Below are 10,787 nucleotides of genomic sequence, written 5' to 3' on the forward strand. Positions count from 1 at the left end.
GTTAACCTATAGGTTTTTTTTTTCCCCCTCTGGCTCAGGTGAATGGAGCCTACCATTCCTCCGAGTCTTCCGGTCTGTGACAGGAGACGAGTCGGACCTCTATGCTGGGGTGACGCATTGGTGTCTAATGGAAGCCCTTTACGGACGTCATGTTGCCGAGTGGTCTGACCTCCTCACCTCCTCCTCAAGGCTGAACCATAATGGGGGAAACTCTCCTTTTGTTCTGTCCACCAGAGGACAAAAGTAACAGTGGGAGCCCACATTCAGCAGCGTTTGGCCCAGCGAGCGGTCACTCTCACTCACCACAGACTATTTGTGGATCTGCTATGGTTTCTGGATTATGCCTTAGACCAGGAGTTCTTACTCAGCAGTTTCCTCAAACATCCCTAAATATGAAATATCATGTCAAGCCTGACAACTGCTCAAAGCCTTTTCCATCTGTGGTCATATCAGACGTCCTCACCCATGTCTCAGAGCCTAGACTTTTCAAATGCTGGAAGATGACCTCTGTCTTGATCTCCACATCGTTCCCTTCTCTACCATTATATGCTGGACTCCACATCAAGTAAAGACTAGTGCTGCATTTTAGATTTTTCAGAAGAATTTTCCCACCAGTTACGTTTTAACAACGTCTCCAATCACACTGGGGTCTTTTCTTTGACACAAACACTGGTCCATGTGCAGCAGCTAATGTCTGCAGTTCGTTAGTTAACTAGTTATCACAAAACTACATTTATTCAATTAGGAACTGAAGGAAATTGTTTGGGGAAATACACTCGTTTAGTTTGTTGCGTGAGACAGGTGAGAAAATTGATACCACTCATATTTCCACACTAAATATGAAGCTGCAACGACGTGATGAGCCAAAATATATTTAACACACCGATGTGAGAGTGGTTTCCCTCTTCTCATCTACCTCTTGGCTGTGTAGGATCGAAATGATTTTCAGGAATTGTTGGAAGTCCTTGCTAAGTGTTAGCAGCGTAAGTTGCTTTGTTAACATGGCACAACTCAGTTGCCAGTATATTAGGTACACCAAGCAAGTAGTAGAGGAAATGATGCTAATTTTACTCAACTGCAGCCTGATAGCCATCAGCTTAGACAAATGCTGTGTGCACAAATCACTGATTACCTGAGAAAATACAGAATACATGTTCAGTTTATTAGGTACACCAAGGTAAAGCTGAGACGGTGTGATCCGACAGTCCTGCAGTGAATCCTCCTTCATGAGGGTGATGACTGGTTTGTGTTCAGACTGTTTCAGAGCTGCTGATTCACCCGTGTCATGTTTTCGCACAAACTACAGACTCCAAAAACACGACACAGGTAAATCAGTCTGAACACAAACCGATCATCACCTTCATGAAGGAGGATTCACTGCAGGACTGTCGGATCACACCGTCTCAGCTTTACCTTAGTTGCCGGTTTATTAGGTACACCAAGTGTATGAGCTACCAACCTTTTGACCTGTGTGTCACTAACCCTTGTTAAAAGTAGCACTGAAACAATCAATTTATCTGCAACATGTGTTTGTTTGTTTTTTTACTTTACATTTGATTAATCATTTGCGTCATTCATTCATCAGACTCTGCTCTATAGTGTAACTTGGTCACACAAACAAGATGAAGTTAATTAAAAATAAAAAATAATCAAAACTGGTCATGGTCCTAATTATGGAGCTGTCAGTCAGGAAGTCCAAGGCTAGTTTTTGTATAATCAATCTTTGTCGAGCTAAATCTCCTTTTCTGGCTGCAGAAGCATTTTACAAACACCACTGCACTAACCTCATGTCTTTTCCTCCGAGCTGTCTTTTAATTAAGATTTCTGTTTTGTGACTCGCTGTTTTTTTAGCTGCTCTGTTTCCTTCGGTATTCACACTTTGGTTGAGCTGTTCATGTCTGACTCTGGCTAAGCATCACTTTGAGTTTACAGGCCAAAAAAGGAAGAAGAGCAGAAATACTGCATTTCTGCATTTTTCCTCTTCCCTGGCCAGTGAGCTTTTTTTTTTTTTTTTTTTTTGGTCAGTCACTAGTTTCCTAATTTATTTGTACAGTTTGTTTTTTCAGATCTCACAAGTAGTTGGATTTAACTTGGACTAGCAGAGAAGTGGGTTTACTCTCAGGACATTGGTAAATCAAATGTACTAAAAATCATTCCTGATTGTCTCGAGCAGTCATCATGCAGCAAACACCACCTCTCTGGTACCTCATCACAATCTCACGTTCACATCGAAACTAACACCTGTCACTGTTGTTTGTCGCCTAGTTCTGTCTTCACCTAATCCTGCCTGTGTCAAAGTGTCAGGAGTCTGCACCTGCATCCTTAAATCAGTGCTGTTAACAAAAAGCAGGCTCTTGCAAAAAATGAGTCCAAAACACTCTCACAGAAACATGTCTGCACGGTCAGACAAGTCTGTGACGCTGTCCTACAGAGGACAGACCGAAACCTTTGAGGCATCTTAAATTGTAACTTACATGGTTTGGGGTTTTGCAGACTCGTCCCAGGGAGGAGATGACATTTCAGTGTTTGTTGTTGTTCGTTTTAAAAACCAGTAGTAGTCGATACCCCTGTTAAGAAAAGACCAGCAGCCAAAAAGGAGGAGGATCTTCAGTCGACTGGTAAACTCACTTCTGCTGACAAAATTCCCATCATGCTTTGATAAAAATAAACATTTGAAAACAGAGAAATGTTCATGTTGTCACTAATATAACTATGGTGCATTGAAGAAATGGTGTTTTATCTCCATTATGAGTAAACAACTAGAAAACTGGCTGCAGATCAGTGAAGCAGAAACTGTTAGGACTGTGATTATGTCAGAATGTATATCAATGAGCCAATGGAAATGTATATTATCTTTATTTTTTATGAGTTCACGGTGATCAATTGTCAGTAGTTTTTGACACTCTGTTGGGTTCACACTTCTTGTACTGTTGAAACTTTTACTTTACACTCTGATTAAAATAATTTTGTAAAAGTGTTTTTCAGTTTCCATATTTAACAACCGAAGGCTCTGACTGTCCTTTTAGAAAAGACTTGCTTGTGTTGTGGGAGAATTACACAAAGTCAATAAAGCTAATAAAATCATGCATTAACAAAGTGTGTTGACTAAGAGTAAATATTTAGATTGTGTTTTCCCTTTGTAGTTTTCTATCATCTGCAGCCAATATTTAATCTAGGTGGGAAGTTTGACTGTACTGCAGGGGTGGGCAGCCAATCAGGTGTGTCCAGCCATTCAGAAGCTGGAAGATACCATCTCAGATGAGGGTGGAGTCAGGGAAGGCAGTGAATTGGTATCTTCCAGCTTCTGTTTGGCTGAAGCTAAAATCCAAAACTTTCTTACAATAGATTCAAGTGAGAAAGTTAAACTAACTTAGTATCATCTCTTCTTACCTTTTAAATGCAGTGAGTTAAATATCCAAGTGTTTATCACAGGTTTTCATTCTGTTTTAAGTCCAAGTGATTCACTTCATAATCATGACCAGGAGACGCCACCTGAGAACACCAGAAACACAAAGAGTCTTAGTATGGCTATCAGGTTTTACATGAGTAAACATGAGTTATTTAAAGTAAATAAGTCTTATCAGCAAAAAGTACCCTTAAAGTATTAAAAGCAGGCATTATACACACATTAGTACTATATAAATCACAAATGCAACACAATATGTCAAGATGCATTAATGTGATAGCCAAAGTGGAGCTAATTTTAAAATATAATACATGTAAGAACAAAATAGATTTAACTTAACGTAGAATAAAATTTAACTATTCAAGTATTTTGTTTTTGGGAATCCCTGTTTGGGATTCTGGGTCGTGCATTTGCTTTAAATAACGTTGTACATGACGCAGCATCATGGCTTTTACAAGCTCGTACGCTAAGTGGCTACACGGGAAAACAGGCTGCTCAAGCTTTGTGGCCTGAGCACAACATTAATCTGGATCAGGTTTTTTATTCTGTATATTTACTGCTGTAAAGAAATCCCATGAAAGAACCAAAATGAGCCGTGTCAGTCCATGTCTTGAATTGAGGCTTACTAACTTTCCAGCCTGTCTGTAGCACTAAGCCCCAAGAGTATTCATTCCTACTTAAACTGTAAATCTTTAAAAAAACATGGCCCAGAAATGTATTATCCTAATTTTTCTTAAAAGGGCTCAGTGGTTGCTAAACATTGATTGTTGGGGACTACTTTTAGCTGCGAATTAATACATATTTAGTGCTACAGTGATATTTCCAGGACTGACTGATGATAACCTGTGGTGGCTGTTTTCATTGTAATGAAGGAGCATGTCAACACTGGGGCTCACTGATGTATTTTTAATAGTTTTCAGGCTGCACAGATCAGCATCAGTTTGTTGAAGTGATTGGTCGACACAAATATTTTCCTCTATTCAACATGTTTTTGCATGTGTGTCCTTATGACGTGTGCATATAATAAAATGCTCCTTTTAAAAACACAGATGTAAGTGACCTGAGTAAATGCATGTCTGGTGTACAAACTGATAACTGTAATTTACCTGCAGAGAGCAGATGCATCACATCCAGAGTCCTTGGGTGTGTTTTCCCTGTAGGACCCCTGGAAAGATGGAGACACATAAGTGGGTAAGTAAGAAGGATAAACAGCAGGTGTTGCACTCAGAGTGTTTTTTCCTACCGGTCTCACCTTCCCTCCGCAGAAAACAGCATCATGTTCCAGGAAGTGCAGAGTGGGCCCTGTGCTGATTAAAAACCTCCAACCTGCACGTCCGCCGTTTACTGTCTCTTCACCCTCATCCTGCTGACCGCTGTGACCCTCTTTCATCACGTCTCATCTTCAGCCGTTTAATCTCTCCATTGGTTCTAGTTGGATTAAAGTGCCGGGCAGGGGATGAGGCCGGGAGGATGCTTCTGTCCGTTCTGTAAACGAGGAGCTGAGGTGAGTGCAGGAGCAAATCCATCTTTTATGGATCTCCCTCTGTGACAGGCAGGGATTAGCAGCTGCAAACAGAGAGAGGCAGGGAGAGCAGAAGAACAGCGGAAATCATTAGCTGCCTCTGGCCACGGTTCAAATGACACTCTGAGGAGGAAAAGGTGTTATTTTTAACTGCGGTGACAATATACTGCACTGATACACGAACTTTATCATCAGGTTCACGTACGCACTTGGAGACCACACAGAAGCTCTAATGACTGTAGACGTCACAGAAACTAGAGCTCATGCCTCAGACTGTCACCTCTGGAGAACGAGGCGGGTCACACACTTTAATCATCAGACCTATTGTCAAACTTATAGAAGCCAAGTGACTTCAGATGTGACTTATTCCCTTCGTGACAGAGATTTCGATGATAAGAGTGATGCCACTACACAGTGTCTGCACTCTATGTTAAATAAGTTAGACTGGGAGCAGGAGACAGCCTGGCTCTGTCCAGCAGTAACTACTTCAGCCTAGCTGCACCTCGAAGATCTTGTCATTTCCTGGTTGATTAATCTGCACTTAAGACCAGCAAGTCACGATTTCACAGGGATTTCATGCAGCATTGTTTCTTGGCCAGGCACGTTGACTTCCTGGAGTCTGTGCTCAGAGCCAAGAACTGGTCCAGCACAAAAACCCCAATAAAAACAAAACATGTCAAATTTGCACTGTGCTTTTAAATAAATCAAACTGAATGTGTTAATTGGAGAACCAGAACTGCTGGTTGGTGGATTTTATTTACTGGCTCTCTGCTTCTGTTCCCAATATTTCTTCACTAAAACATCCCAGTCACATTCTGAACATGTGTTGACTGAGAACAATTATGTGCTCCACTTTAAACTGCAGAGAGCTAAAATGAACCCATTACACTGAGCCTAGATGTTACATGATACGATACACTTAAAACACGTCCCTCAAACATGAGTATTTTATTGCCCCGAGCCAACCCAGTATGGCAGAAACAGCCCCCTTTCAAACAGGAACTGCTATTCCACTGTGAAGTACTAAGAATTAAATAAATGAGGGGTACGTGTTAAGAATGGAGCTTTATGGCTGCTGGTGTTTCCAGTATTTCTGCTAAGCTAAAATTATGCTTCATAATTAGCACAGGAGCATAAGATCTTCTGTAATCATCATCAGGAGAGCCTACATAAAAAGAAAGCAAACACATTTTAATCTGCTCTCACACAAATTAACTGAAGCAAACCTGTTCAGTCGAAGCGTTCAGCCCCAGATCCTGGTGACTCACGTCGTGCGCAGGCCGACTGTAACGTGGACTGACGTGCAGCGGTTTTTCCACGATGATGCTTCCCATGGTTCACTCCAACTCAACAGCACCATCCATACCTGATTCAACGGTGATTCATCTGCAGGCTGCCTGTGCAGCAAAGGGTTCACGCATTCACACGTATCCAAACAATATGCACGCAGAACAACACACACAGGCTTTGGCAATGTAGTCAAGTCAAAAATAATAAACATTCAGCCACACTGTCGGCACCCATGTGTGGAGGCAATCAGAGTCTTCATGACCGACACGTGGTCCCAGCCGTGAGGTCTCAGCATCCCTCTGAAGCCCACATTTCTACAGGACTCTGTGATCCTTTGATCAATCACACCAGGTCTGACCTCCAGATGATACCACAAATGAAAAACTGTGAATATTAGTATAATTAGTAACAGTACACAACGCACCAGGGGAAAGTGTGAGTGCATGTGGAGGCTATGTGACCTGTTTCGCGTGTTCAGTCCACATCACGGTCAAACTCATAAAAAACGTGTGAGCTGCTAATGAGACCTCCTAGGGAACGCTAGTGGAGTCCCTTCCAGTGTCCTCCTCTCTGCTCCTGCTGCTGTTTCTGTGCTTTATAATGACATTTGAGCACATAGGCCGCTGTAGAGAATGAGTCACCCTCTTTGGTTGTACATTTTATTTACTGTCAGCCGTCCAACATGGCGGTTTGTCCACTCTAACCACTGGTAACCACACTTCGAGTGTTTGTGACTCCAAGAAAAGCCTGGATTGGTCTAAGACGTCTGGGCTTCAATATTATAAAAGGGAACAATAATACACACACACACGTCCACATAGCACAAAACCCAGAGGAAAATCTGACGGGTAGCACAGTGAGGTGACACTGAAACCAGTGCACAAGTACAAACAAGTAGAACCAGCAGTTCTGTGAGCTGGTGATTTGAGCTGACTGGTCACAACACCAACATGTTTTGTTTTTTTTAGCAGGGACCAGGTTTATCATGTTGATCTCCTTCAGTCGTAGCGAGCTGAGACACTGGAACTGAAACCACGACCTGATGACGATGATGATGCTTCTTATCATCAAGCCCTGAGACCAGTTTTATTAGATTTGAGCTTTTACCTACAGCGATCCCTCCGGGAGTCAGCAGGTTCTTACAGACCTAACACTGACTTCACACTAGTCAGTCAGAGGGTCGTCCTGTGGGGACCATGACCTGACATCCAGTCACTTCACTCAGCTCCAAGAATCTCCAACTCATGGGAGCGTGAGAGGAAAAACAGGAAGTCCTCACAGCTGATACTTGAGAATGTTTGCAACAAAAACAATCAATTATCAAAATAATTGCTGCTAATGGTGCTAGAATTGGTTTACTGGGCTTTAGCAGCAACAGTCACAACAATCTATCCAAATGTTTAAGATCTTTGACTGAGAAACACAAATGTCAAACTCAAAGTCAGTCATCCTCGCCAAATTTCATGACAGCGCAGCCAATTTCTGTTAAAATATTTCAGTCTAGACCAAAGTTGTGAACCAAGATAAGCTGGCTGCTTTCCCAAGGCTGGAGAATAGCGGCCCCATGGAGCAAAAATAGCCCTAGAGCCACCCATAGAGCCCAGCTGGAGCATGAAGACTGCGATCCACTGCGCCACTTCATAACCCAGTTTACTCATGGAAAATAATCCGAAACACACAGTGTTTCTGCTGCATCTGGAGGCAATATTTTATCTCACAAAACAATTTCATGGAACATGAGATGAGAGTTCGGCCGGCTCTGTGCTGGCACCTCTGTGAGTGAATGCGGCTTGGTCAACTCTGTTGTCCAGCCTGCCTTTTATCGCAGCCCAGCAATGTGGCAGAGTTTCAAACTGAGCATCGCTCCATTAAAACCAACGCCGGCCCGGGGTCTGCCTGTGTGAATGCTATGTAATACTGCAGGGGCAGGACGGGGTCACGGCATACTGAAGAGGTGCTGCCACTAGAGGGACGAGCTGGGCTGAACCACAGGGTCTGAAACAGACACACCACAGGAGCTCATAGGGACATGAGGGATAGGGATACCCAGGCGTGTACCTGAATGCAGCACACAGGCAGTAAGAGCATCAGGTCAGACAGTAGGACCCAACATCTGTTATGTTGAAACCAGCAGTCACTGAGGTGTGGACACCCATTACCTGTGTTTAAGGAATCGTCTGTTACATAAGATGAAAAGCACATTTCAGGAGGAAACGTTACTCAGCCACACTGATCTGACAGCTCCGATATAACTGCTCCATCAACTGAGAACAACATTTACAGAAAAACTGTGTGTACGGACTACACAGACCGACTGAGTCTACCTCTGAGTCTCTCAGATGGATTCATCCAACTGAGCCTGATGTTTGCAAAAGGATGAATGAAATGTCAAACTTTAAGCTACAGTAGGTCGACCTCATCATCAGTGACCCCTGAGCACCCATGACCCTGTTGCTGGTTCACTGTTGGTCCTTCCTCACACAGTTTCTGGTCCGTACTAAGCACTGTCACCTGGGAACACCTGCAGTCTGAGCCAGTCTCAGTTTGGTTCCGGTCAAAATCACTCAGATCCTGAGCTTCCAACACATCAACCTGCAGCACCTGCAGCCAAATACACCCCCACATGTACAGACATCTTGGTTTTCTTCCATAGAAAACCTGTTTATCACTGACTGGACTGAACCATGCAGGTGTGGGGGGGGTTTCATCATGAATCCATTAATAACCATTTTGACTCCAACACGTGATGAGACCAAACATTAAAAAACACAGTTTAACTACAGGAGCAAACTCCCCCCAGGCACAAGCTGCTTCATGTTGCTGTGCAGAAACACACCTGTATGAACACCTGAGCCGCTCTGCCGACAGGTTGGGTGTCTCCTTGGTCTCACCTTAATCTGCAGCGCTGAGCTCCGCTGTCCCCGGACCCAGACCGAGTTCCAGACCCAGTTCCAGTCAATCAGCGCTTCTCAAACTGCGGTTATTTCCTGGAATGAAGCGACAGGATGAACGAGGACACCTGCCCCACACCTGATCCGCCATGACTGTTTCTGCAGACCCAGCATGCACCTGTCCAGGATCCCACTGTGGGTGTGTTTGATTTTAGTTCCTAATCATCCTCGCCGGGTGGTGCAATAGTCAGAGACTGATTTAGCAGCTGCTACTTTACAGCTACAGCTTAATAATACAAAATAAAACCAAATAAACCCTGATGGATTCAAGTTATTACTATTATTATAAATAATTTAACACTTTATAAAACAGACTTTAATATCAGCTGCACCTCTAACAGCTGCAACAGTGAGGAGTATTTTTAATGTGGTACTTTAAGTATGTTTTGATGCTAAAACTGTTGTACTTCAGTAAAACTTTGAATACACGACGTGTACCAGTGTATTTCTGCACTGATCCACTGTGTCTGCCTGCCCATCAGCAGCCAGCAAGCAAACTTACTGACTGGTGTTTGAACACAGAGGAGCCCTGACAGGCTTTGTCTTCAAAGACCATGCTGCTGCATTTGGACTTTTCTTCATCACTTACATTTGGAAATATGCAAAATTATTCATTGGGGCAAATTCTGTCCCCAGTTGTTCAGGTTTTGGTTTCCATTATGTAAATCCACAATGTTTTTTTCTGGCGATGGTGATGTGCTGTTACCAGGTTTTACTTTAACCTGGCGAATGGCTCAAGAACACACTTCAGTGCATCTCCCAGTGTTGAGTTCTCTGATGAACTGGTGTGGCCATGTCTTCCCACGTCAAAAACAAATGCTCATCAGCTCATCAGCATGACCCAGCTGTCCCGATACATTCGACAGTTTACTCCTCCTCCGATTGTTGATTTATTGACTTGTTAGTAATAAACAGCAAACAGCAACATATTAATATACTCACTGGGTCAAAGACCAACCTGTTTCCTATCACCTGAGAAAACCTCCAGTCAGTGATGTCACGGCAGGTGTTTCGGCTCTGACAGCTGATTGGACGACACCTGCTGGGACAAAACAAACAAAAGGGTTCAACCTTTAGAGAAAACGTCACAGCAGCTAAACTGCATTGCTGCAGCTTTTATATTTTCATATGTGCTTCCTGAAAGGTCACAAGTTGAACAGTATGAACAAAGTGTGTGGGGGAAAATGACACACACGCTACCTACTTTTCTGATTAAGCTCAGAAGAGCCAGAGAAGAAAACCATTCAGCTTTGTCAGGTTTCACTTTAGCGTATTTTCACATGCAGCTGCTGAAAACAGAAAAAAAGCTGCATGAATGTGAGGTGAAAAGAAAGTCACACAGACTGTTGTTGGATACCAGCCAGTTCATATTTCCTGTCTGAACTTCATCTGGAACCTGAGCTGAGCAGAATGAAAATGAAAAACAAGAGCAGGCCACTTATTTTTTTAAAGGCACCTTTACTATATTATTTCCATTTCATGCCACTTCTCAGTTTGGGATGTTCAAAAACCAATAGGTTCATAAAACCCAGTATTTTCTTAAAGACTGATAAACCAGCGGTTCCCAGTCGTTTTTGCGTTTCTGACAGTTTCTATCAAAACCAGTTTCTCGTCGGGC

The 10,787-nt window shown here is 43.0% G+C and overlaps 1 protein-coding gene and 1 long non-coding RNA gene across 3 annotated transcripts in view; one reads left to right on the top strand and one right to left on the bottom strand.

The window, feature by feature from the left end:
- The window catches only part of gdap2 (ganglioside induced differentiation associated protein 2), a 26,771-nt gene extending 23,792 nt beyond the window's left edge, over positions 1-2,979 (top strand). For both annotated transcript variants that reach the window (XM_026295088.1, XM_026295087.1), the window contains exon 14: positions 39-2,979. In XM_026295088.1, the coding sequence (XP_026150873.1) occupies positions 39-80 (42 nt within the window). In that variant the 3' untranslated portion in view covers positions 81-2,979. The remainder of the gene's footprint in view (positions 1-38) is intronic.
- On the bottom strand, positions 2,475-9,926 carry LOC113123252 (uncharacterized). The gene is made up of 6 exons (XR_003294943.2): positions 9,110-9,926; positions 6,155-6,325; positions 4,659-4,972; positions 4,513-4,571; positions 3,391-3,492; positions 2,475-2,567 (listed from the first exon to the last, which is right to left on the bottom strand). It is a non-coding gene; the product is annotated as an uncharacterized LOC113123252 (long non-coding RNA).
- Between the last annotated feature and the right edge of the window lie 861 nt (positions 9,927-10,787).

The sequence above is a fragment of the Mastacembelus armatus genome, chromosome 21, assembly GCF_900324485.2.
Source record: "Mastacembelus armatus chromosome 21, fMasArm1.2, whole genome shotgun sequence".
Classification (NCBI taxonomy): Eukaryota; Metazoa; Chordata; class Actinopteri; order Synbranchiformes; family Mastacembelidae; genus Mastacembelus; species Mastacembelus armatus.